Source organism: Galleria mellonella, unplaced genomic scaffold, assembly GCF_026898425.1.
Source record: "Galleria mellonella isolate WM207_F2 unplaced genomic scaffold, CSIRO_AGI_GalMel_v1 utg83, whole genome shotgun sequence".
NCBI lineage: Eukaryota > Metazoa > Arthropoda > Insecta > Lepidoptera > Pyralidae > Galleria > Galleria mellonella.
This window is the reverse complement of record NW_026442162.1, coordinates 5,478,549-5,505,108: the sequence shown is the minus strand read 5'-3', so window position 1 is coordinate 5,505,108 and position 26,560 is coordinate 5,478,549. Positions and strand designations below refer to the sequence as shown.

Genomic DNA, 26,560 nt, shown 5'->3' with positions numbered 1-26,560 from the left:
TAATACCTATATACAATGCGAGGTATTTGGCCTAGTTACAACGCCCACTGCACCAGTTGGGCAATGGCTGAGAAATTATCATATGCCTTGTACCACTACAGTGTCAATTAAATAGCGATACATTCATCAAGCGAATGAATTATTTTTAATCTGATGCAAGCTGACGTGACAAAAGAAACAACCTGACGATCAATTGTAAACTAGTCGACAGATTGATTCTTTGTATCAGAGTTGAACGTTTGCAATAGCATCTATGGTACAAAGTGAAATTGAAACCACTAAAGTACTAAAGAAGTATTCTGGCTATGAAACTTGCACATTTTTTCCAAAGAAAAACCAATAGAAAAACGACATATTTAATAAAATATTTAATAAAACACATGTTTAATAAAATATTTGTCGTTTTTCAACACATAATAATAATAGCCGCACAATCACATTCAATTTGCTGGTTCTCAAATTAGTATACCGCGTATTATGGGGTACCAAACCAAGAATCACTGAGGCACACCCCAGAACAATCAGACACAAGTCCATTCAGAGAAGTTTGTTTCCAAAACTGTCCTAACCGAGATCAATCTTGGAACCATATTTACGCAATTTAAAATACTTTCATAAAAAGGTGTTAACGATTTTGATATAATCCAAAATAGCTTCAATGACGACAAAGACAAAGTTTGTTTTTCACTAAACAGACAAATTGTTTATGCAGCCCTTTCTTGCAATGATCTCAAAATAACTGCCCTCGTACCGAGCACTGCCAATGTCATATCATAAAATTATGATGTACTACACGCTTAATTTATATCTCTTATTATACACCTGCTCATTTCTGTCTGTCGTATCTTATGGAACTGACCGAGACATGTTTTAGCCAAAATACATTATGATACTAGAGGCATATCAATATCACCTTAATCGCCAGGAACGGCAACCCACGATGAGCGTTTTGGTAACACAGTATTTCACACACATATGGCTAGAGTTTTAAAAGATGCTGTGTGTCAATTATTAGTCTCCTTGACTAAAAAATATGAATGAACAAGTCAAATCTGCTATAAACCCGATCGTTAAACATGATCTTAGTTTTGTCCAAATTCACATAAAAACCGATGCATTGAAACAATTCTGCTAGGCTATTCAGCATTTGCTGTAGCTCTTGCAGCAATTCACACACAAACAGCCACACTGACAATATCGTTTGCAAACCTTAGGTGAGAGATGTGTTAGCCATTGATATTAATACTAATTTTTCCAGTCTAGCATTTCGAACATATCCTTCAAAGCGTTTGTAAACAGTTTAGAGGACATAACATCCCCCTGTCTCACTCCTCGTCACAGGTGGATATGATTTGGGGAGTTTACCATGAAATGTTTTACACAAATTTAATGTTAAAATTAAATATTACATACCGTTTAAAAATATTAAAAATGTTAAAATATCTTTCCTTTTAAATTTTTTTAGTAGGATTTATGATAAACAAAACATTAAGCTCCATTTACTGAGTAGATTTCGGTAAGAATGAAAATAAGACATTGAATCCAAAAATTCGGAATTTCATTTAATGGTAGACCCTCAGTTTGTTGGTTTTGTATTTGAACAGTCATTGTGACTTTAAGTCTTTATTTGTTCAAGCGCGGCCTCACCTCCATTGACCTTATTTTTATTTCAAATACATACTTGAATTTAAATGAAACATGCAAGTTACACTATTATTTATTGCTTTTATCTATAACTTTATAAAATAAAATTGAGTTATTGGTAAAAATTTTTAGAATACCTAATTGAAAGTTTCATTATATGGTCTAAGATAAGCATATACATTTCAATTTTCCTGTTGATGAAAAAACTTAATTTTTTTTTATTCAATTTTATTTAAGTCCACAAGAATGCCAACTACTACTAGTAGATTTATCAAAGCGATTGATTCAAAACTAGTTTCATTACAACGGTTTATAAAATCGATGCTAATTGGAGGTTATTTTTGAATTTTGGCGGGAACTGTATAAAAGGTAAATTAAGTACACGCTGTTGGTAGTACAGTGAGACACAAGATTCATTAATACTGCGTGAGCTGACTGTGTGTCAGATAGACACTATGTATCTGTAAACAATTTGGAATTTATTCTATCCGAGCCAGGTGTTTTCTTTACGGAAATGGATTAAGTACCTATTACATAGAAGACAATAAATTAATGGGATGTTCATTTACTAAAATTAATTATGTATTCTGTACTAAGTGCTTTATAATTTATTAAGAGCATCCATTTTTCAAGTTTAGCTTTCCAAATCGTGGTAATGTCGGAATTACGAGCATCTGTCAGTTTTCAAAAACAATTTAACAGTTTTTTATTACGTCTGACTTGTTATTTAAAAAATACTTTACTAGCGAGTTAATCCCATCTAAAACATAAAACGTACAAAAAGTCTGGCAACGCAGTTCTTCCAGTACAAAAAATTGTGAGGCCTCATGTAAAACCAAATCGGTTATTTCAGTTTGTGTCTATGGTAGCACCTACTCAACAACGTTGTTATAATTTGCTACCTAAATACTTACCTACCAAGATTTCTATAATAAGTACATTGTCTTTGAATACGGGAATATATTTTACGAATAAAATCTTACTAATTTAATATTTAGTAGTTTAATCAAATTTTGTATTACATTATTCTTTTTTTTTATACTACTTAGAATGGCAAACAAGCTGACGGCCCACCTGATGGAAAGTGGAAACCGTCGCCTATAGACATGAGCATAACAGAGTATACTGTTTCACCCATGCGTTGCCATTCCTGAGGACTCGGATGTTATTCCTCTGTACCCTGTAAATTCACGCCATATCCCACCCTTCAAACCGAAACACAGCCATGCAAACACAACTGCTTCACGGTATAAACACGAATGGGACAGAGGTACCCAAGCAATCGACTTTTGTACAAAGTCTCCCTCTTTATTTATGGTCATATAGACCAAAATTGACTAAATTACTGTAGATCTAACATGGGAATTGTCCTCATAGTATGCGGGAGAAATATAGACTGCCAATATGTTACTATAACTTCTAAATATTTATTATATAAAATATGTAACTTCTAAATTACGGTAATATTCAATAAAACAATTCAGTAATAAATAATTACAAATCGTTCACATTTGTCTCAATCTAAGACAGAACGTCACTGTAATAAATTGCACAACTACATTCTAGTGCCCTACGGGACGACCATAGAGCATAGACGCTGGGCGCCGACAGCGCGCCATATTTTAACTGTAATCCGCCAAAACTCCCACGCAAATCGTGAATGTAGGGAAAGCTGGGAAAATAAATCTATCTTCGAATAACAATAAGTAACTTGTTCCGTGAACAAACATCTGTTTAACTGACATTATGATTTTGCAAATAATTCTCCTTTATAATTCTGTAGGCAAATTACGAAAACGAAATCCTTACAATTTTGGTGTGACTTAAAAAAATATGCAGAAAGCTGTTTTTCAAAGAAGTTCCTTACGGACCGTTAGTAAGATCATAATTTTATATAGTCTATAATTTGACATAAAAATAGTTTAGAGATGAATTATGTAAGACTTGTCAACGATCCCAGATTTTAGATGCACGTACCGCTCGTAAAGCAGTACGTGTTTATAAGGCTGTAGGGAGATTTTTCATTGTGATTTTTTTTTACCATTTGTAAAACTATGTTCTACGGTATGGTGTATGATAATGCCCATTAATCATCATACCGTTCGCCATCGATATATAACTTACCCTCACAACATATAACCTAAATGGTCGCATGTGGGGACAAAGAGATTGTTAGTATTAGGGATCTAACAGCCTTATTGCTAACAATATACTCTATCAGGTCGACCTCCATGCGGTTCCTCCTGGAAACCATATTGATTATGGTAAATCTTCACTTTGCGAACTTATCTGTTTCATCCTTACTTATCAACCCTTACGCGTATACTGATAGTGCAGAAGGGGTCATTATTCCATTATCATCCATAAAAAGAAAAAAGAACAATCCCATTGCATATACCCTAACATGCAAACTTTAACGCGGTTTCCCCTGGAAACCATCGTGGTCAATTATGAATGAATTCATCACGATACACTAAATACCTAATTTCATCTTCACCTATCATCTCTCATTGCTGCACCGCCAGCGCATACCAAAAGCGCAGGCGCGGTTAACATTTAATCGCTAGCCTTTAAAAAAATGATCACAAGTAGTGCATACTCAGTTTCCTCCTTCGAACACTCATCGTATGGAAGCGAAGTTTTCAAAGATAAGAAAAGAATTTTTGCTCCATTGCATTTACGCTGTCACTTTAAAAATATGCGTGTCATAAATATTAAAAAAAAAAAACAATCAGGTTTTCAGTAAACACCAATTTATTACATAAATTTATACAAAATGTCTATAGAGGAAGTTCGACAGGCGATTGTTACGTAGGTACATAACAACTATATAAATAGCACGCTAATTTTCTCCGCAATGTCGACTTTTCAAGGTAAAATCAACTTCAAACTACGAGTAACGTGATGCTCGCGCGAAATACTTTTTTTTCATTATCTTTTACGATAGATGATTGATTTTTTTTTTTATTTGATGTTCGAAATTCAACTAAAAATATAAACACTGTTTTAATTTAAAAAAGATGTCTTATATTCGACTGATTTTAAACGAAACGAAGCAGGATTTACTCTCGTCACATATTAGGCCCATATTTTATAACTTTAAAGTTTCTTTGTAACAAAAAAAAATAGCAAAAACCGGCAATAGGGTCTTATTATTATTATTTTCTGTGCGTATACTATGCGATACCTTCGCCAGTGCTGAATCGATTTCAATGATTCATTGTATGTAATAATAAACAAATAACTTATTTTACGATAAGTGTGTTCATGAGATTTAAATTAAAAGTTATTTAGAGGGAGACTTTGTACAAAAGTCGATTGCTTGGGTACCTCTGTCCCATTCGTGTTTCAACCGTGAAGCAGTTGTGTTTGCATGGCTGTGTTTCGGTTTGAAGGGTGGGATATGGCGTGAATTTACTGGGTACAGAGGAATAACACCTGAGTCCTCAGGAATGGCAACGCATGGGGGTATCATGGGCGAAACAGTATACTCTGTTATGTACATGGTACTGTTCATGTCTATAGGCGACGGTTACCACTTTACATCAGGTGGGCCGTCAGCTTGTTTGCTATTCTAAGTTGTATAAAAAAAATCCTTTTTTAATAAATAAATATCAAATTACATTTTACGGTGAACACACTAGATTCTTTAAATGATCAATAATCTCAGATGATTGAGTCGCATTTAAACGGCAGTATCAATCCAGAGACCGACTGATTGATCAATATCGTATTACTTAACGTCAGCACGATCAATGCGCTTTTTCTATTTAATTGACGTTAGATTGATACGAGATTAATGTCAGCCAGTCCATAGAGTTTATACTAAAATTATAGAGAGGAGGGTTTGTTTGTTTTAAAAAAAAAAATTTTTTTTTTTACAGATAGAAAAGATTATTCTAAGTATGTTCGTCTCTTTTCTTATGTGTGTACACAAATTTCTCCTCTTTTCATTTAAGAGTTTCCTCTTGTCGGTGCACCTAATTCATGCATCTTCCTCCAGCCAGCTTTATCCCAGACCATATCCTTGATCTCCCTATACGACATGACACCTAGTGTTTCCTTTATCTTTCCCATGTAGTTATTCCTCGGTCATCCTCTTCCTCTTTTGCCCACAAATTTATTTTATCAGAAATCAAATCAAAGGAAAAACGTATGCCTATAGAAGATTCTATTAATACGTAATATATTTTTTTAAACGAAGTACATACAATTAAATCTGTTCTTAATAAACAAATTATGTATGCAACGCAATTAAAATTTATACTGGAAAATGTTAACTGCAGCGACAACACCACGTAATAGTACTTAACTAATTAGGATTATCGAAACTGCTTATGTAAAAGTGTATACATCTACAATTATTTCTTACATATTCATACATCTTTTGCTTCACCATTTTTACAAATCGTATTATAGACGCACGCTGATTATAGTTTTTTTTTTTATGTAACTTTGGCAAACAAGTTAACGGCCCACCTGATGGAAAGTAGTAAATGTCACATATGAACATCAAGAGTACCACGGACATAACATAGTATACTGTGTCGTCCTGTATACCCTTCAAGTGTTGCCATTTCTGAGGACTAATAACACGTAAAACATAACATGTTTCTGTAACCTATTTTGTATTTCTTTCTCCCTTAGATAGATATTTCTATTTGTAATTGTGACACTTTTAATTGGAAATTGTTTTATTGCCAGTAAATGTTCTCCACTCATTTATATTATATCATCATCATCATCATCATCAGTTATTATCTGTCTTATATATTATATAATATACAGAAAAATATATTACTTCTAATCCTGACAAAAGTAATGAGCGAAGACGAGTATAAAAGCTAGTCAATGATACCGAGAAACCTGATGAAAAGCCACCAATCCAGTCCACCAGCGTGTACAACTATTACTGGGCAGTTATAACATATAGGAACAGAAAGTACGCCCATTATGACTGTGCAACGAACGTGTTTTGACACAAAAAAAAATATATCCTGTTCTCTGAGATTGCAGGTAAAGTCTTATTAATTAAACAATCCTACAAAAATGACAATGATAGAACATTAAAAAAATCATTAAATCATCCTCTTTCAATAGTATTTTACCGAAAAAAACCGAGGAAACCGAAGAGTATTCTAAATTTCTTGTTATTTTTGGTTCTACACGTTTCTTTAGGATAATATATATAACGGAAACCTTAATATAACGGTGGGTAATATATAGTAATATCTATATATGGGGGGAAAGGGATTGTTAGTAATGGAGACTGAGAATCCCATTGCTAGCAATATACCCAACCAGGTCGACCTCTTCGCGGTTCCCCCTGGAAACTATCATGGTTAATTCCTGATGAATTCATCATGATGGGCTAACTGGCCTGTTTTCATTCTCATCTATCACCCTTCACTGGTGCTCCGCCAGCATATCCCGTTAGCGCAGGCGGGGTTACCATACCATTTTCACCCATCAAAAAAATCCTCACCTATCATCCTTCACTGGTGCAACGCCGGTGTATACCGATAACGCGGGTGGGTATACCATTCCATTATCATCCATTAAAAAAAAATACCCTGTCAGGTCGACCGACACGCGGTTCCACCGAGAAACCATCGTTCCCTTCCCTTAGACGCCTTTTATCATATCCATGGGAAAAGAAGAGGTGGCCTATCCTATACCGGAACCTCACGTCAATGAGTGATATAACAAAATTTAAATCCATTAAATTAATGTATAACCGAAACTACGTGGCCTTAACCGAAGAGTAAAACGCGGCATCTAGAAACCGAAAGTTCGTCTAAATATAAATTAACCGTTAGATCGATTCGTTTCATTTTCTTACGGCAGCGCACTTGTGTTTGTTCATTGTAGTAACAGGTACGGATTACGCAGGTCAGTGTCTATACAATTAAGACTGTATTCCAAAAAAAATCGACTTTAATTGTGGCAAAACAATTTATTTTGATTCAAAAACTAAACTAATCAAACGGTTTTGATAACATTTCAATTAGATAAACTTGTAAGTATATCCTATTGGACAAAAAAAAAAAAAAAACAATTTGGTATATAATTGACGGAGTTACGGGGTAACAAACATAAAAAACTTTGGGTTTGCTGGAAGAAAACTCTATCAGAGTTAAGCTCGCCTTTGTACTTTTGTTTACCTCTGTCATATTTTTATAACTAATGTGTACAATAAAGTATTAAATAAATAAAAATAAAAAATACAATCGAATTCAGAGGGAGACTTTGTACAAAAGTCGATTGCTTGAGTACCTCTGTCGCATTCGTGTTTCAACCGTGAAGCAGTTGTGTTTGCATCGCTGTGTTTCGGTTTGAAGGGTGGGATATGGCGTGAATTTACTGGGTACAGAGGAATAACATCCGAGTCCTCAGGAATGGCAACCCATGGGGGGTATCATGGGCGAAACAGTATACTATGTTATGTCCATGGTACTGCTCATGTCTATAGGCGACGGTTACCACTTTCCATCAGGTGGACCGTCAGCTTGTTTGCCATTTTAAGTTGTATAAAAAAAAAACCTTCTGTTTGGAGTCGGTTTGAAAAAAAAATAAGATTCAGTTAAAAGCGTTCGTAACTTTAGCTTGACAATGCGTGGTAACGTTACCATTATCTGACAATTTTTAAAAACAATCATATAATTTTCAATATTTTCCGATTGATCATTTAAAAAGTTATTTGACTAGAATTATTTTGTTCACTTCAGCTACAATTAGTATATGTATTTAACTATCAATACTCGAAGATTAACCACTATTATAACTACCAGAAATCCCACAACCTTCCATATTAGCCATCAATCTCCGACTGCCATTTTGTGCGTGAATGTGAATGTGAGAAAGACTCTATTTTCCGCGCTTAGCCTCTCATTTGGGCCGTTGTGCGTATGAGTCGTGGCTAATACAGCCAACCTAGCTCCGCCCAGAAGCGCAGAAGCTTCCTGGGTTCTTCACAGGCCTCACGGAGCGATCTCACCGTTCCGAGGATTTCTAAACGTTGATGGGCCACAGCAACGTGTTCACGCACATTTCGCAAAACGTATTTAAAAAGTGCTCTTATAACGAAGTGAACGTCAATCATGCAACAGTTTAACATCAGCCGTTAACTGTCCACTTCTCAACATAAGCCTCCTCCTAATTTTGTCAGTAGTTGCTACATTTGGCAGGGGCATTGGCAATCGCAATTAGGCTCTGGTGATGTTTTAAAAATGATGCTGCTGCCCATTCTTCGACTAAGTTCCCTTAATCGCGTCTTACTACACCCACGAGAAATGAAGGGGTAGACCATTTTATGCCTAAAAATTACATTTTCATTTTTGAAATAAACTCCTTATACTTATATTGAAAATTCGATAGCCTTTATGAATAAAAAAAAAAATACGGATATAAAATGTAGTTGTGCTAAATTTATCTTCAAGGTCCGCACAATCAGAAATGGATAACGACAGTATCGACACGCTGGCCGTATCTTGGCGGTTACGCCCTCGCGCGTGACGTACGTACTAACGGGGCATCGAATGGTGACACAGCCGCGAGCATTCTTTACTATCAATGGGCATACCATAACTATGTCACTATTAAAACGCAATTATTTCTTAATTTAAACGACTTCCAAGAAATTGTTGATTCATCTGTATTTTCCATAGACTTCAAAAAAGCAGGTATTATTGTGTGGCATCCCAGACAAACCTCAGTGGTTTTTGGTATATTTGTTCGTTAATTTTATTCATATAATAAAAATAAATAAGATTATATAGGTATATAGGAACAGGTACATATAGGAACAGGAAAAATACCAAAACATCTGGTTCAAAGATTCCGAATTCGGTTTTTTTATGTTTATATTTATGTCCATATGTGTTTTTATATAACTCCGTTAAATAACGGAAAAATAATATATGTTATTATAAACCAATATGGAAAATTCTTTTTATTTAGATAAATAAAAATCTAAAAGTATCACCTTACAGATTGGTCCCATAAAAAAAATCATCAAAATCGGTTCTGTAGTTTAGTTTTTAAATCAAAATAACTGGTTGCGCCTCGACTGAAGATGATGCTTTTTTTGTTGTTGAACAAAATTTTAAATTAGCTACACATTAAATTGATTTCTTTTCACAAACACATTAAAAACCTTAACCATTATGGTTAAAAAACAGGTATAAATCTTGTTATAATAAAACTATAAATATGGCGGAAGTAATAAATCCGTTGGAATAATTAAATACAAAAAAAAAAATAGAGAGAATCGTTTTTATTAACGATATCTGAGTTTACATATACAACATAATTATTTGACTTATTTAAAAAGAACACATAGGAATGACAAATATAATAGGTTACATAAACACATTAGCATTTTTTTATTCAACTTACGGCCCACCTGATGGAAAGTGGTAACCGTCACCTATAGACATGAGCCGTACCATGGACATAACAGTATATACTGTTATGCCCATTATACTCTCTATGCATTGCCATTCCTGAGGACTCAGGTGTTATTCCTCTGTACCCTATAAATTAACTGCCATATCCCACCCTTCAATACCAAAACACAGCAATGCAAACACAACTGCTTCACGGTAGAAACACGAATGGGACAGAGGTACTCAAGCAAACGACTTTTTTACAAAGTCGCCCTCTGGATTTTTATTCACGAAAATACAGATAAAAGAAAAATAAAACGTAAAAAATGTCACAAGACATTCCAGATAGAATCAAAAAAGTTGATAAAACACAACAAGTATACTAGTTACGTGTTTTATGAATATGTATAATTGATGCTAAATTAAATTGCGCGTAATTAGATAGGTACTTAGCGATAACAAGTGTCTAGCAGACATGGGGATTTCTTTGAAACAATCAGAGTATATTGCTTCATAAAAGAACACAATGATTTGAATATATATATATATTATGAATGAAAATAAAATGGTAACCCCATCTACACTGAGTTTACGCTGGCGGGGCAAGGTGGGGTATTAGGCTTGCCAGATGGCAGAGAAATCCGAGAATGTCTCGGAATTTAGCTTGTCCCATGTCTAGTTTAAACTTTATTATCCTGGACTCCAAGCACCTACTATTTTTTTTTCTTTTTTACAAAGTTATGAGAATAGCTTGTTTCCCTTTAAAAATACAACAAATAAAAACATTAACAAGGCTTACGTATACCTGTTTTCATATTATAAATTTATTACCATCTCTACAAATATACTACCATACCTCTAGAATTGTCTCACAAAAGAGCACCCTGCTATTCGCCTACCAGTCCCATTGCTAGCAATATACCCTGTCAAGTCAATCCCTCATGGTCCCCCCTAAAAATCAACGTGCTGAATTCCAGGTGTTTTCATCGTGATGGGCTAACTGACCTGCTTTCATCCTCACGTATCATTCCTCACTAGTACCCTACCAGCGTATAACATTAGTGCAAGCGGAGTCACCATTCCATTATCATACATTAAAAAAAACGAAAGAGTATGGGAATTTCATATATACTGTATTTTTATATTGTAAATTTTTTATGAGTATGTATGTTGCCAATACTAAATGGATTTTGATATTTTAATCGACAAAATCAGAATTCGTAGAATCCTCGAACGTTTCAAATCCATCATAGCGAAATCTTATCTCTCGTTTTCGAGGGTATTTCCAAAAACCATGTTTGAAATTAGAAAAAAATACCATGAAGAGTGTTTTGAAAATCCTTTTTCATAAAAACTAAAAAGACCTACAAACCTTATTTAACTATTAGAGTGTTTGATCCCTGACTTTCAAATTAAGAAATTAGTGCAAAAGGACAAAAGATTTCAATAGCAAAAATAGGTTCATGAGAGATTTGATATTTTTATGAATAAGGGGGTGAACAGAATCGTAAAAACAGCACCAAATATTTGCTTTTAGTACATAAAACCTGTGTAGTATATATATTCATTTATTCAAGAACAGTTGTTTAATCATAATAGTGTTAAAGCACATAATATTTATTTATTTGCATTCCATCATAACATTAAATGGAATATAGTGATCATAAAAGATTGTTAACATGTTTTTAATTACTTTTAAAAGTAATAGAAGTATAGAATTAATTTTATGTTTATTAAAAAAAAAATTAATTGTAAAAGTAACAATGGAAAAAGTATAATAAAAGGTATTAAGAATACTTAAGTGTCATTTCAATTATGTAATAGTCCTTGAGGGTGATATAATTAGAAAACTGTGTTATGTGAAACTAGAAATATACAGACAGTCTCAAGTTTATTATAAAAAACAAAGGAATTTTAGTTCATGTTTTGCAAGTCATTGTTCATCTTTTATTTATACTCAAACTGTACTAAAAATTTAAGAAGTATATATTGATATTACAATAATTTAAATATGTAGTTCATGGAATTTTGATAAACTTTGATATAAGGTGCTGATTCAGCACATGTTTCATAATGCCTAAATTAAAAACATGAATAATATGAAGAATAAAAATGTTGAAAAAATTTATGACATTTTAAATGTCATAAATTTATACAAATTTATTTATAAATGATTATTTATGGACATTCAAAATATGACCAGGATTAGACATCTAATGTAGGTGTTGTTAACAAATTATATTACAATTTAGTGTTACCAAGAAGACAGATAGCTGCACATAATAAGCACAAATACCTATCACTCCATATAAGACTTATATTAAAATTGATAGTAATTCACATTAATTGTCTATATAGACTTAATTTGATTCTAAATTATTTTCTTTCAAGTAAAAATGTCAATATTTTATCCTAATTTACATAGGAAATTTGACACATGATAAAATTATAAGTACTATTTTTTTTTTCTTTTTTTCTGTTTCTTAAGAGTTTATTATGAGTAAATACTATGTCATGCCAATAACTTACCCATCAGTTGTCACAGAATTCAGGGACAATGTCTCAGCAAATATCACCTCTTGTTCGCCAACAATTTTTTTCTGTGTTTCCACTTCTCTATTACTTCTGCTGATTTCTGGGGCTTCTGTTTGGGCATCTTTGTCAGCAGCTATCACTTTTTGACTGACGTTATGCAGTCCAGAGAGATCAACTTTGGTATTTTCACCACCCTCAACTTGGAGAGCCTCTGACACAACCAAGATGAAGAGAGCACAACTGTGGAATACCAAATCATGTTATAAACAATTTTATAATAATAATAAAGACTAAGTTACTTCTATGGTCAAAATTAATATTATGCAGACATAATACAATCATTTTATAATATTTTTCTTTCCTATTTGAATTTATTTGTTGATTTTAGGACAGGACAGAGGCTTTTGGGTGGTACAGACCTTCACCAATTCAATACAATACACTATGTTTCTAATTCTAATAACTTAAAACAAAGTGTACTCACCTGGAAATCACTGAAATAGTCAGCAACGACGTGTAGATGATACACAACCCACCCTTCATCGTAAAATTAGTGAAATATCCACAGTAAAGTTCATTTTGTGCAAAAACTTAACACATTTTCACAACTCTTTCGAGATTAACTATAGTATTGAATTAATTTAAATACACACAGGTGTCACAACATGATTACCTATTAGATTTTATGTCACTATAAAAAGAGTATATATCCCAGCAACGAAAGTTAAAAATAGGAGAATTCACTTTTTATAATTTCAATTTTTTTCTTTTTGCATTGAATTCAATAATTTGACAGTTGTGAAATTCTGTTACAGATCTTCTTGAAATGGGATTGGATGAAAATGACAAATATAATTGATTATTAGAAGTAACCAATAAGAAATAAACATTTAGCACAACGACTTGACGTTCATTGGTTATAAATACTTTGAATTGAAACAGCTGACGTCGTTGTACGTTCGTTTTTAAGCAAAATTACATTTACCCACTCACATGTTGAGTTTAAAGATATGAATTTCTTAAAAAACAAACCTATAATTAAAAAGTTTGATTCAGTAATATACGCTAATACACAAATGTTTTATTATAATATATAGCAACCAAATTAATATTAAATCTATCAATCACAATATAAAGATCACTATCAATTCCGTATAAAATAAAAGCTATCAATTAGTCGCTATCATCGGATAAAATCAACCGAGATGCAAAGTATTGCTATATTATTGGTTCTACCCATAAACGTAGCATAATGTATTCTACCACAAAAATTTGTGCTAATAAAATATACTCTGCTATTCGTAAAAAAAATTTAGTAGGCTTTATAAGGCATACTGAAAAAAATAAAATTTTTTGAATAGATGTTGCAAAGATTTGCCAACTTTTTCCTTAATTTCTACCACACACATATTAATGTCTGATTAATATTCAAATTACTTGATTAAGGAATGCGCTTAAGTTTTCAGTTGTCTTGTAATAATATAATAAGGGGAATTTAAAAAAAAGTACCGTACAAACATTTAAATGATCAGCAACGTACCAGCATCTTCTCTCGTATTGCAAATGTTCATGGGCGACGATAGCTGCATTCCATCACATGAAATGTCTGCTCGTTAGTCTCCCTAACAAGAAAATAAATATATAATAAAATTGTTTTATTATTTTTTCGGCTTTTGTCGTCTATATCAAATTTATTGTTACTGTTTTTTAAAATGTCCATTATTTTAAGTTTAAAATTTCTTTCCATGTATAATTATATTTTTTTAATTTTGTATGATAATATTTGTGCTTTTAGGTCGTGATGGTTTCAATTATTTTTTAATATAAGTAAATAGATTTTTGTCAAATATGCTTGGAAATGTTGACATTATTTTGACAATCTTCTTCGAGATAAATCAAAATTGCCGTACTGTCACAAGCAACGTACTGGCAAAAGTTGTATGAAAATCCATATATGTCGTGTTTTGCGGTCAGATAAATTACTATGTAAACTTATATCTGTCCTGTAATTTAAAAATGGAATGACCTTTTACTTCGAAACATGGCAACTAAGGAGGTAACTAATAAAAAGTTTTATTTAAATTTCGAACTGGCTTGCAAATAGAAAACTGTTTATTGAAAAAAAGAACAAAGGAACATTATGGCGCGTGAAAAATTATGATTGTTCGTTATTCGTCATTGAACTTAAAAAATAAAATTGTGTTTTTTATTTCCGCGCATTGTTTGAGAAAAGTACTATACAAGCCTTGGCCACAACTAGGCATTGATGGACACACATTTGCACGTTCGTCCATCAATGCCTCAGTTGCTGGCCGTTGCAGTAATGTATTATTATTCAACATTTTGATAGTTTAGGGTTATAACTACAAAATACATGTCGGAAGCTTGTACAACCTATTGTTATATACTATGTGTTTATAGTATATATTTTGGTGGCAACACTGAGTCACTTTAACTGTCATCAAATTAAATAAAATCGACCAACGTCAACAAAAATTGTCATAAATTGAACTTCGTTGATAGGAATTCGCCGGAATAGAAATAACACAAGTTTATTTAAAAATGGAAGCTTTATTTGCTTTACCATTCACGGTTCTAGAGATACCAAATATTAAAATTAAAAAGCCGTCATGGCTGCAAGCTCCATCGGCTATGACCACATTTTCTTTAGTATTACTTTCGTATTTTTTGGTCACCGGAGGTTTGTACAATTTCTAATAATTCTCTTATTAGAATTATAATAATATTAATAAGCTAATTAGCCTATATAATAAATGCGAATGTTTGTAACAGAGGACCAATATTTATCCAATATTGGTTATTCTTTAATACGCTGTGTAGGTCCCGGCGTAGAATAGACCACAACTTCCTTTCCTGTAAGTGTCGTAAAAATCGACTAAGGAAGCTTATGGTGGAATGGGCAGCAGTGTCCTTCTTAAAACATTATAAAAGTCTAACTGCGGTTGCCAAATCGCCTGCCAAGCGTGGCAAGTAGTGGCAAAACTCCCCTTATGGGGGAAGGCTTATGTTCAGCAGTGAACAATTAACGATTGAAATAATAATAATTAGTTATCCTTTTAAGCAAAAACTATTACCTATTAACAAAAAAAAAATAGGTAAATTATGTAGGTGAAGCTATGGAATACAGCAACATTTTTGTACATAAATTTTGGTATAGAATGTTTATTTCATTATTTTGATCAGACACGACATTTTTAAAAATTTGTATTCTGTGGATTTAGTTTCAATGTATACACATTTTATTATTTGGCTAATACTATGTCATGTTTCTTGGAAAGTAAAAAAGTGGGACTGAGTATAAACATCACCAAGACAAACAGCAAAAAAATTAAACTTGTAGTGGACGATCAAGAGCTTGAATATGTAGAAGAGTATACATATCTGGGTCAAATTATCTCACCTAAACAACAAAAGATGCTATGAGATACAGATGCTTAAAGAGATACAGAAAAGAATAAATAACAGTTGGTCTCTTTATTGGTCACTAAAAGAAATAATGAAAAATAAGTCAATACCAGTATCTGACAAGAAAAAAGTTTATAACAGTTGCATCCTGCCAGTGCTGACATATGGCTGTCAAACATGGGCTTTAACAAAACAAACTATACAGAAATTAAAAGTATGTCAGCAAGGTATGGAAAGAAGTATACTTGGCATCAGATTAAAGGACAAACAGCGACTCACTGATATTCGAAAACGAACTGGCATTACAGATGTGACTTAAAATAAAAAAGCTCAAATGGCGATGGACTGGGCATATCATGAGGTCATCAAAAAATAAATGGACCCAAGATTTAATTGAGTGGTATCCACGTGATGGAAAAAGAAACCGAGGTAGGCCAATAAGAAGATGGGAGGATGATTTGCCCAAAGGCTGGAGACAAACTGCAAAGAATCATTACCAATGGAGAAATATGGAGGAGGCCTATGTTCTAGAACAACCTGAAAAATAAGATGTTGCTGATGTCAACATTATTTATACATATTTACAATTAAAAAAAAATCTGTAATTCAGGAATAAAGGCTATTTTTATTTATTTATTTATTTTATGTCATGTTTCTACTGTTAAAGCAGCTGTGTTTGCTTGACTGTCTCTTTGTATAGTCTGTGATTACAGCCTATGAAGATAAAACTAATGCTCAGAAATGGCTGTGTGTACCATGGACATCATAGTATATACAGTGATATTTATGTCTATATATAGAAAGTTCCCATTTTCTACTGTTTGTTTTCTACGTCAAATTAAAAAATAAATGCTGTTTACTATTACAAATTAAATAGACTTATTCAGACAGTACATACTTACTGAAATGGTCAATGTCACCTTCTACTATTATTGTCTTTTTTTTTGTTTCAGGCATTATCTATGATGTCATAGTGGAGCCACCGAGTGTAGGTTCGACTACTGATGAGCACGGTCACAGTAGACCAGTGGCATTTATGCCAAATCGTGTCAACGGCCAGTACATCATGGAAGGACTGGCTTCGAGCTTCCTTTTCTCTCTCGGAGGTCTTGGCTTCATCATACTGGATCGTACGCACAACCCATCAACTCCAAAACTAAATAGAATTTTACTAATATCTGTTGCCTTTCTATGTATCCTTGTGTCGTTTTTCACAACTTGGATTTTTATGAGAATGAAGTTGCCAGGCTATTTACAAAACTAATTTATTAGCATGTAAGTAAATTTTTTGCAATTTGAAGTCTTTAGAATTTTTCCTATACTTATAATAAATATTTTTTATATTTGTCACAATTTTAATTTTGTTTTATTACCTATCAATCCTCATGCTACAGTCCTTACAGAGTAGGCCGAGAGAACGTAATAATAAAAAAGTTATATATCCTTAATTGTACACAGCCCCTATTAGTTTTTGGGGGAAAGGGATTTTTAGTAATGGGTCTAGAGGCCACATTGCTAATAATATATCTTATCAGGTCGACTTCCACGCGGTTCCCCCTAGAAACCATCTTGTTTCTTTATGAATTCATCACTATGGGCCAACTGATCCGCTTTTATCCTGCATTCTTCACTGGTGCCCTGCCAATTAGTGCAGCCAGCATTACTATTCCAATATCATTCATTAAAAAAAAAAAAAAACTTGTTCCAAACTAAACAGTGTGTAATTCAGTTTTGTTGTTGTTTACCTCAATGATGGTTGTTAGTTATGTTTAAAAATAATTTTGCTTGTAAAAAAAGGTATAATTGTGAATGCTGACTATAAAAACAGATGGAGTATATAATAGGTATATTTTTGGCAAATTGTTATTCTACAATAATAAATAAACTTATTGCTAATTAATATAAAAAAGTCCATGTAAGAGTATTCCATGTAAAACATTACAATATCCACCAATCACATATAATCATTATCCTAATAATAATCATACAAATAAATGTAGGAAGACAAGAAGACACTTCAAAAATATACATATACTAAAAGTACCACATATTACAAAAGAAAAAAAATATACAATCAAACATAACCTCCATCTTCTTTGAAGTCGGTTAAAATTAATACATTATATTGTAAGAGTAATGAAAAAATTACTGCCATTTTCAATTCTTATTCGAAAAGTCGCTTATTGTTATCCAAAATGGAAGTCCCTAAGAAAATTAGACGGATTTCCTACTTCGAAGTCAATTTTGGCTTTTGCCTTACCAAAAAGTTAATTTGCCCTACTTTAAACTTGGGTAGCTACGGCTGTGTGTGTTTTGAAACTATTTTTATATAAAACCATATATGTATAGTATGAGATTCAAATGTTAAAGACGTAGCATTATATATCATTAGTTATAATTAACAACTAAAAATTGAACATACATATTTTGATTATTTAAAAAAAAATATTTTGACATAAAACAGACTTCACTGCTTCACAGCCTTATTCTGAATGACCTGAAAAATAAAAGAATTAAAGTCTAAAATGGCCGACTGGTAGTTCGTCATAGATATTTCTTTAAATAGTATTATTTTGTTTAATTCTGCTACCATTAGCATATATGACTTGCCAACACTCGGAGATTGACCACTACTATTACTACCAGAAGTTCTACAACCTTCCATATTAGCCATCAATCTCCGACTGCCATTTTGTTCACGCACGTTTTGCGACACGTGTTTCACCTCTAAATGAAACATCTTCATCAAATAACCAGTGACATAGTGATATTAAAAATCTAACTGCAGTTGCCAACCAGCCTGTCAAGCATGGCTACTGGCAAAATTCTCCTTATGGGAGAGGCTTATGTCCAGCAGTGGACAGTTAACGGTTGATATGATGAAACAGTGATATGGACTTTCCTAAGATAAGACTTAGTTGTAAAACGTTCAAAAAGTAAAATATTTTGGTTGTTTTGTTAAGAGAGGGACCCCCGCTGTGCATAATGGATTCTTTTTTGCCTCATTTTTATAATTTATATTTTATATTGTAATTGTATGGCATAATTTTTCATCCTATTGAATCTTTTCATCTTTGTCTTTACGTGTTGATATTGATACTATTAATGCTTTTATATATATTCTACAGAAGAAAACATCACCTATCACAGTGTGTTTATGTAAATACAAGGCCATAGCTTCGTAGAGGTGGGGGGAGGGGGCATTGAGGGGCAAAAGACCTAAAAAGGGCAATGCCCTACCATAAAAAAATTAGACAGATTCGCTTTTTCGAAATCAATTATGGTAGACCATAAATAGCTAGAGCTAGGACCCTGTGTAAAAGTATTCTTTTTTTGTCTCAATATTATAAATCTACTCTTAAAGTTCTGCATAGATGAGGAACAAACATCAGAGTTAATTTTTCCCATAATAAAAAATAGAACATAGAATTTTGTCCGCCACTGATAAACTGTCACCTATTTGTGCAGATTTACATAATTATATTTGGCATAAAAGATAACTTACTGGCAAAAATCAGAACTTTTATCAATGATGTGTTCAAATTCCGCAAATGACAAAGCACCATCATCGTCAAGATCGGCCTCTTCGAGAACATTTTGTACCAATTGTTGTCTCTCGGTGTCACTAAGCTTCTGATCAGTGCCACAGAGTCGATCGATTACTTCTGATAGGTCAGAAACACCTATCATGTCATCACCATCAAAGTCTGGAAGATATTTAAAAAAAACTCTTATAAAATTGTCTCGTTTTATTTCAGTCACTGTTATTGCTTTGGATAAATACTTAGTAGATAAACTGTGCCAAAAATGTGACTAATTTGTAAGATTTAGCCATTTGTAAAAATGGTTAAAATTGCTAACTTTGGTAAAAATTGGCTAAAATAGCTACAATATTGGTGTCAGCGAAGATTGGGGGTTGTTACTAATACAGACTACCAGTCTCATTGCTAGCAATAGAATATCCTGTCAATTTAAACTCTACATGATCTCCCCTGGAAACTATAGTGCTGAATTCCATTTGTATTCATCATGATGGGCTAAGTTGCAATTTCATACTCGCTTTTCATCTCTTGCTGGTGCCCTGTTAGCGTATACCGTTAACGCAGGCGGGGTTACTATTTCATTATCACCCATTGAAAATACCTGACTTAATCCTCACCTATCATATTACCCTGACTGTCCTAATAGTGCAGGTTGGATAAGCATTCTGCCATCTATTGAAAGACATCTACAATAACTCACCAAATATTCTAAAAGCATGTTCAGCCTTAACTGCTTTGGGCGCCATTTCACTGAACACTGACATCATGTCCAGAAAATCTTCAAAAGTGCAGTCACCATCATTACTGGAGCTGAATACCTTACAGATCCTATCTCTGAATGGATTCACTCTAAGTTCTGGATATTGCAGAATTTTTGCCATTGGCAACTTGGCATTTTTATTGTGACCGACTTTCTCAGGGGCTAAAGCTTTGAATTTTTGATGTGCACTGGAATTGTAATAATAAGATTAAATTTATAATTAGTATCGCAATATTTAAAAGGCAATTTTTTTAATTACAATATTTAATTTTACCAAAAACCAAGAGTTTTTCATACAAACAAACAAGCATACAGCAGTTACCGTCACTTATAAGCGTCTGCAATACCAAGGGTATATGCGCATGTTGTTGACCTTGAAGAAACATCTTTACCCCTTTTTTAAAGAATCTCATGCTGTAGTCTCTTAGAAAAACCTTGACTAGAAGCTCATATGATGTTGTCTCTTTACATCATTGTGGTACAAATTACTGATTTTCATTTTTTTTTTTAGTTTTTTACAATCTACTAGCTGTATCCTTCACTATCAGTACATAAAGTATTATATGTGCAAAGTTAGGACATAATTTTTTTTTATTCTGCTTAGAATGGCAAACAAGCTAACAGCCCACCTGATGGAAAGTGGTAACCGTCGCCTATAGATATGAGCAGTACCATGGACATAACGGAGTATACTGTTACCCCATTATATCCCCCATGCATTGCCATTCCTGAGGACTCTGGTGTTATTCCTCTGTACCCTGTAAATTCACACCATATCCCATCCTTCAAACCGAAACACAGCCATGCAAACACAACTGCTTCATGGTAGAAACACGAATGGGACAGAGGTACCCCAGCAATCGACTTTTGTACAAAGTCTCCCTCCCTCTCTATATCAAATTTCAATCAAATTTGTTTAGTAGTTTTTATGGGACTAAGAATTGCAAACAAGCTGACATTCCACCTGATGGAAAGTGGTAACCATCACCTATAGACATGATCAGTAGTACCATGGACATAATAGAGGATACTGTGTTGATTTTTATGAGGTTTTTGTATGGAGGAGTAACAAACATTTGTCCATTCGTCTATCATTACAAACTTTTGCATTTATAATATTAATATTTGTGTATCTCTTGATGTAAATCTTTTATTAAAAGTAATAAAAGAGGCCACTGAAAGGTACTTACTATAGCACTTCTTTTTTTGTGAAATATGTAAGATCCTGCAATGTAATTATAATTGTGTTAATTTTATGTAGCAATTAGTAAAACTTGAAAAGTATGACACATATGATAAGTATGCTAAAGAATTTTGAATCATCATCATTATCATTTCAGCCATTATCCATCCACTGTGTCCAACAGTGGATGGATAATGGCTGAAATAAGCCTCCTCAAGAATTGAGAATAATATTTTTTAAATATTATTATTTTATATGTAACGGAATTTATATTAAAAATAAGTATATATTTTTTTTATGAAATGGTAACCCCGCCTGCGCTATTGGTATACGCTGGAGGGTCACCAGTGAGGGATGATAGGTGAGGATGAAAAGACAGGCCAGTTAGCTCATCGTGATGAATACACTTAAAATTCAGCACGACGGTTTCCAGGGGGGACCACGGGGAGGTCGACCTGTAAGGGTATATTGTTAGCAATTAGCAATTAATCCGCATTACTAACAATCCCTTTCCCCCCAAAATAAGTGTATTAGTAATAAAGAATTCTTTTGATAGCTGCAATAAGAACATGTAAGCATGAATATGTTTTGGAAAAAATAGATTCAATTAAATTAGTAGGTATTTATATTATTATATAATATCTTTTAAACAATGGCAAACAGAAATAACACGTTACCTCATAATCTTGGAGTTCTTCTTCAGTAAACTGACTTTTTCCTTGACCCATTTTATTGTTTTAGTAATGAAATTATAAATCGCTTAGGTATTTTATTATTTACAATATATAAATGTTTATAACTATTTTCTGCTCGATATGAATTATTAACTAGGAATTTTGTACTTGTCTATGAAACAAACAAGAGGATAGTACGAGTCGGAGATATTGAAAACATTGAAATTGGTAATCACTAAATTTTTACGTAGCCATGAATCACTCTTCTCGTTCACAGAACTTTCTTCCATTCAGGTAGTATGGAAAATTCATACATTATTGGGCTAGATGACAATAATAGGTAATAAATAAGGAATAAAGTTCGAATAACAGTTACGATTATGAACAAAAGCAAATAATATTTATTTATATTATTAACATGTTATTTGAAAGTAGTCACTATTCTTAGATTAATGAAATTGGAGCATTAATTTATGTAACCATCTAGCAGTAATATCACTATAAAATAAACAGATAATCAAGGTGTTGTATTTATTTATCTATAGCGATATATGTATTTTATATATATATACATATTATGGCAAAATAACTTTATAATATAAAATTTTCTAAATTAATAAGCTAGTTGGTTTCATAGCTTCATACAAATGCTATTTGGTTCAAAGTGACAAGACAACAGGAAACGGAATTACCTAATGTCAAATTATGTTTACAGTGCAGAAAGAAAATACTGAAAAAATTCGCAGGTACTATTCTTCCTCTATGACCTATAATAAAGTTATTATGGGTTGGCATTTTAAATATATCAAAGAACTGCAGTTTATAAATATTAATCCCTTATACTTAAAAAAAAAAAACTTGTAGGTGTCGCAATTGTTTACAAACTAGGTAGAAATTTTTTAATGAAAATGTTTTTTTTCTTATATAATTGCAAATTTGTATACCTTGATAGATGAGGTTGATCATAGATCACAATTTAAATAAATAAATGAAATAATTAAACCCCATTGTTAGCAATATACCCTCACGTGATCTCCTCTTGAAACTTTAATTCCTAATGAATTTGTTTCGAATAAGTTAACTAATTTTTTGTCGACCGTCATTTCACCTTTCATTGGTGTCTCGCCCTTATATACCGTTAGCATAGGTGAGTACACCATTCCAGGTATTCTATTATAAAAAAAAAAAACAGCCGAAATCAAATTGAAGAACCGTGACGGTTGGCGAAATGAATATGTTGGCGAACTGCACATAGACTATATAAAATACAAGTATTGTAGTTATAATCTAAGTTTTTAACTATACTAGTGTTTTGTCACTTTCTTTCAAATTAAGAATTTGGCGCAAAAAATTAAAATGTTAGATTTTTAAATATGAGGGCTACTTGCCCATTTATTTGTTTTAGGTGTGTATATTTAGTAAGTAAATACGTTTATTTTGGAATTTTGGGAATTAATTAATTTTTATCTGAAGTGTTGGTCTCATTTATTAGCTTGGTATCTGAAAAAGCAAATAAGAAAAAAAGATAATTAGTACAAAATAAAAATGAAATAATAAACAGTAATAGGATTTCCGACTCAATTGTGACTAAACCAGCTACTACTAACCAGCTACTAATTTAAAAATCAAACTGCTGATCCGATTTTGATGAAATTTCTATAGAATCAATCTGAAAGCATATTTTTCAAAAGAAAAAAAAAACTAAATTGAAGGCGCTTTGAAATAAATTAAAGTAAATATTATATAATAATAGTAAATCGCTTTAAAATACAAGAATTACTGAAAATATGGGTTTGAATACCATTATTTAGTTTCCTCGAAGCGAAAATGGATCCTATTTTATAAGGGCCTCCAGGTTTGAGTTCGCAAAGAATTGGATACTGCTTCTTACACGACGTGGACTTCCACGTTTTGTGTCGAGTGATGACGACACAGTCGTATTTGTCGTAGCGTCTTCTTGGATGGCCCGGTGCCCAAGCCCGATACGTTGTGCAGTCCAGTGCATCACATGTAAAAAAAATAAATTTTGACAAGAAACTGTTCTCAGTATGTTCAGAAAGATACCTATCTGTTTACTAAGATAAACATTCAGGTTATGGAATGAGCTCCCTGCAGAGGTTTTTCCAAGAGATTACAGCAAGTCAGGGTTGACGACGCGCGCCTAATTCTCCTGGTATTACAGGCGTTCATAGGCTACAGTAACTACTTACCATCAGGTGGGCCGTATACTTGTTTACCATCTCAGTGGTATAAAAAAAAAAATTAGTAGCCTTCATTTTGTCAGTCGTTAAATGTCCATTGCTGAACATAAGCCTCCCCCATAAGATGGGTTTTGCCAGAAGTTACCACACTTGGCAAACGGGTTTGCAACCTGCAGTTAGGATTTGCTGATGTTTTCAGAGGGACGCTGCTGCCCATCCCTCGAGCATTAAGTTCCTTTAGACGCCTCTTACGACAGGAAAGGAAGGGGTGGCCAACTCTATGCCAGGATCACACGGCCATAATTGGGATTATTGTTATTAAATGTGACTGTCAGGTAGATCTCCACGGGGTTTCCCTTGGAAAACACAATTATCAATTGCTGGTGAAATTCCATTCTCATCTACCATCCTTAAGGTACTTTTTTCCTAACAGTATAGTCTCGCTGTTCAGTTAAAACTATTAATGTCGAGTTTTATACGATTCTTACATACCATTGGTTCCGTGGAAGGTGCTCTCATTGATCCTCCTCAGACCAACCATGGCGGCGTCTACCTTTGTCCCTAAGAGCAACTGCCCAAGCGCTTCTGTGCGTTGATCACTGGTCACATCAGCCAGTACGCCACTTATATTTTTGCATGAGCTCTGACCTTCCGTATAGTTATATTTCTTTGAGAGCAAATAGAACATGCCTGTTGCTGGTACACACGTAGAATTCTCGTTTGCTGAAAACAATATATTTTTTTTATACCATTGAGGTGGCAGTCAAGCATACAACCCACTTGATGGTAAGTGGATACCGTAGCCTATGAACGCCTGCAATACCAGGGATATTACGCGCGTTTTGCTGACCCGTAGTTTTAAAGGACTATTTTTTTTTATTCTTACTGTCTGATGTTATAAATTGGGGGGAAAGGGTTTGTTAGTAACGGGTTCTAACAGCCCCATTGCTAGCAATATACATTATCAGGTCAACCTCCACGCGTTCCCCCCTGGAAACCATCGTGGGTGATTCTTGTTGAAATCTTTACGATGAGCTAACTGACCTGCCTGCATCCTCGTCTATCATCTATCACTGGTGTTCCGTCAGCGTATACTGATAGCGTAGGCGGAGTTACCATTCCATTCATCAGAGGGAGACTGTACAAAAGTCGTACGCTTGGGCATCTCTGTCCTATTCGTGTTTCTACCGTGAAACAGTTGTGTTTGCATGGCTGTGTTTCAGTTTGAAGGATGGGATATGACGTCGTTCCCCCTGGAAACCATTATACTGAATTCCAGATGTATTTATTACGATGGGCCAACTGATCTGCCTTTTCATCCTTACTAGTGCCCCGCCAGCGTATACTGTTAGCGCAATTAGGGTTACAATTCCATTATGATCCATTAAAAAAAAATAGCCTATAACCTTTTTCAAAACATGAGGTATTAAATTTAAAAGGATTTTTTCAAATCCGTCTGGCTGTTCCAATTATTAGCTCCTTTAAACAAATAAACTGTACTGTTTTAGTATAGACACGAGAAGATACCAACGTAACGGCTTCGCATATAAACTGTAATAGTCGAATCTCGTATCGTTTGTCAATGATGAACCGCCGTCAGCTTCAGCGCACTGCAATGCTTCACACGTGTAATCGAGAGGTTCCTTCGTAGTTTTCATAGCTTCAGGTGGACTGAAGTTTAAAGAAAGAGCCTTCTTCTCAATGCCAAGCCGTTGACAACTAATTAGAGATGTGTATCTAGCTTTAGCCGCCAATCCCAGTTTAGATCTATGGCATTTTTCCATCAGATGATACTTAGGTATTACTGGAGGGGATTCATTGGTACATCGCATATTAGTAAGAGCTGGCATGCATGCCAATATTGATAGAAAGATCCAAGCAAGTAGCATTTCTCTAAATGCGTAAATATCTGAAAACAAAAATACAGTTTTTTATATGCTAGCAATGTAAGTTTATAGTTAAATTGCTAACAATATAGGACAGCGTGGAGGATCTGATAGGATTAATTTATATACATGCATACTTGTAGGACGACCATCACATTTAATTCTTAGGAAATTCCTCTTGATGGGCCAACTGATCTGAAATTATCTGATTATGTTCACCTATTATCTAGGACTGGTACACTGCTAACATAGATTAATGGGGGGGGGGGGGGAAAGGGATTGTTAGTAATGGAGACTAAAAATCCCATTGTTAGCAATATAC

General features: G+C 33.5%; 4 protein-coding genes across 4 annotated transcripts in view; 1 reads left to right on the top strand and 3 right to left on the bottom strand.

Annotated features, from left to right (window-relative positions):
* The window catches only part of LOC113516615 (SUN domain-containing ossification factor), an 81,078-nt gene extending 67,707 nt beyond the window's left edge, over positions 1 to 13,371 (bottom strand). Inside the window, exons 1-2 of the mRNA XM_052901945.1 lie at positions 13,051 to 13,371; positions 12,561 to 12,806 (exon numbers count right to left, since the gene is read on the bottom strand). Of these exons, the coding sequence (XP_052757905.1) occupies positions 12,561 to 12,806; positions 13,051 to 13,109 (305 nt within the window). The 5' untranslated portion in view covers positions 13,110 to 13,371. The remainder of the gene's footprint in view (positions 1 to 12,560; positions 12,807 to 13,050) is intronic.
* Positions 13,372 to 15,025: 1,654 nt separating this feature from the next.
* Positions 15,026 to 17,345, top strand: LOC113519572 (oligosaccharyltransferase complex subunit ostc-A). Its single transcript, XM_052901942.1, has 2 exons — positions 15,026 to 15,267; positions 16,946 to 17,345. The coding sequence occupies exons 1-2, from the start codon at positions 15,129 to 15,131 to the stop codon at positions 17,254 to 17,256; spliced, it is 450 nt and encodes a 149-aa protein (XP_052757902.1). The 5' UTR covers positions 15,026 to 15,128; the 3' UTR covers positions 17,257 to 17,345.
* Positions 17,346 to 18,438: 1,093 nt separating this feature from the next.
* On the bottom strand, positions 18,439 to 22,609 carry LOC113511411 (calcium and integrin-binding protein 1-like). The gene is made up of 5 exons (XM_052901941.1): positions 22,155 to 22,609; positions 21,485 to 21,519; positions 20,235 to 20,482; positions 19,498 to 19,699; positions 18,439 to 18,489 (listed from the first exon to the last, which is right to left on the bottom strand). The coding sequence occupies exons 1-5, from the start codon at positions 22,203 to 22,205 to the stop codon at positions 18,468 to 18,470; spliced, it is 558 nt and encodes a 185-aa protein (XP_052757901.1). The 5' UTR covers positions 22,206 to 22,609; the 3' UTR covers positions 18,439 to 18,467.
* A 740-nt stretch (positions 22,610 to 23,349) lies between these two features.
* On the bottom strand, positions 23,350 to 26,240 carry LOC113519116 (uncharacterized). Its single transcript, XM_031907873.2, has 4 exons — positions 25,884 to 26,240; positions 24,842 to 25,075; positions 23,953 to 24,156; positions 23,350 to 23,651 (listed from the first exon to the last, which is right to left on the bottom strand). The coding sequence occupies exons 1-4, from the start codon at positions 26,200 to 26,202 to the stop codon at positions 23,608 to 23,610; spliced, it is 801 nt and encodes a 266-aa protein (XP_031763733.2). The 5' UTR covers positions 26,203 to 26,240; the 3' UTR covers positions 23,350 to 23,607.
* Positions 26,241 to 26,560: the final 320 nt, after the last annotated feature.

Excerpts from the sequence above, each read along its gene's own strand:
- LOC113519116 (XM_031907873.2), bottom strand. The coding sequence starts at position 26,202 with ATGCCAGCTCTTACTAATATGCGATGTACCAATGAATCCCCTCCAGTA. Across the intron at positions 25,076-25,883 it reads TTTATATGCGAAGCCGTTAC|CAAACGAGAATTCTACGTGT; the intron begins GTTGGTATCTTC and ends TATTGTTTTCAG. Across the intron at positions 24,157-24,841 it reads CTTCCACGGAACCAATGGTA|ATGCACTGGACTGCACAACG; the intron begins TGTAAGAATCGT and ends TTTTTACATGTG.
- LOC113511411 (XM_052901941.1), bottom strand. The coding sequence starts at position 22,205 with ATGGGTCAAGGAAAAAGTCAGTTTACTGAAGAAGAACTCCAAGATTAT. Across the intron at positions 19,700-20,234 it reads ACATGCTTTTAGAATATTTG|ACTTTGATGGTGATGACATG; the intron begins GTGAGTTATTGT and ends AATATCTTCCAG. Across the intron at positions 18,490-19,497 it reads AAAAGTTCTGATTTTTGCCA|GTCATTCAGAATAAGGCTGT; the intron begins GTAAGTTATCTT and ends TTTATTTTTCAG.
- LOC113519572 (XM_052901942.1), top strand. The coding sequence starts at position 15,129 with ATGGAAGCTTTATTTGCTTTACCATTCACGGTTCTAGAGATACCAAAT. Across the intron at positions 15,268-16,945 it reads GTATTTTTTGGTCACCGGAG|GCATTATCTATGATGTCATA; the intron begins GTTTGTACAATT and ends TTTTTGTTTCAG.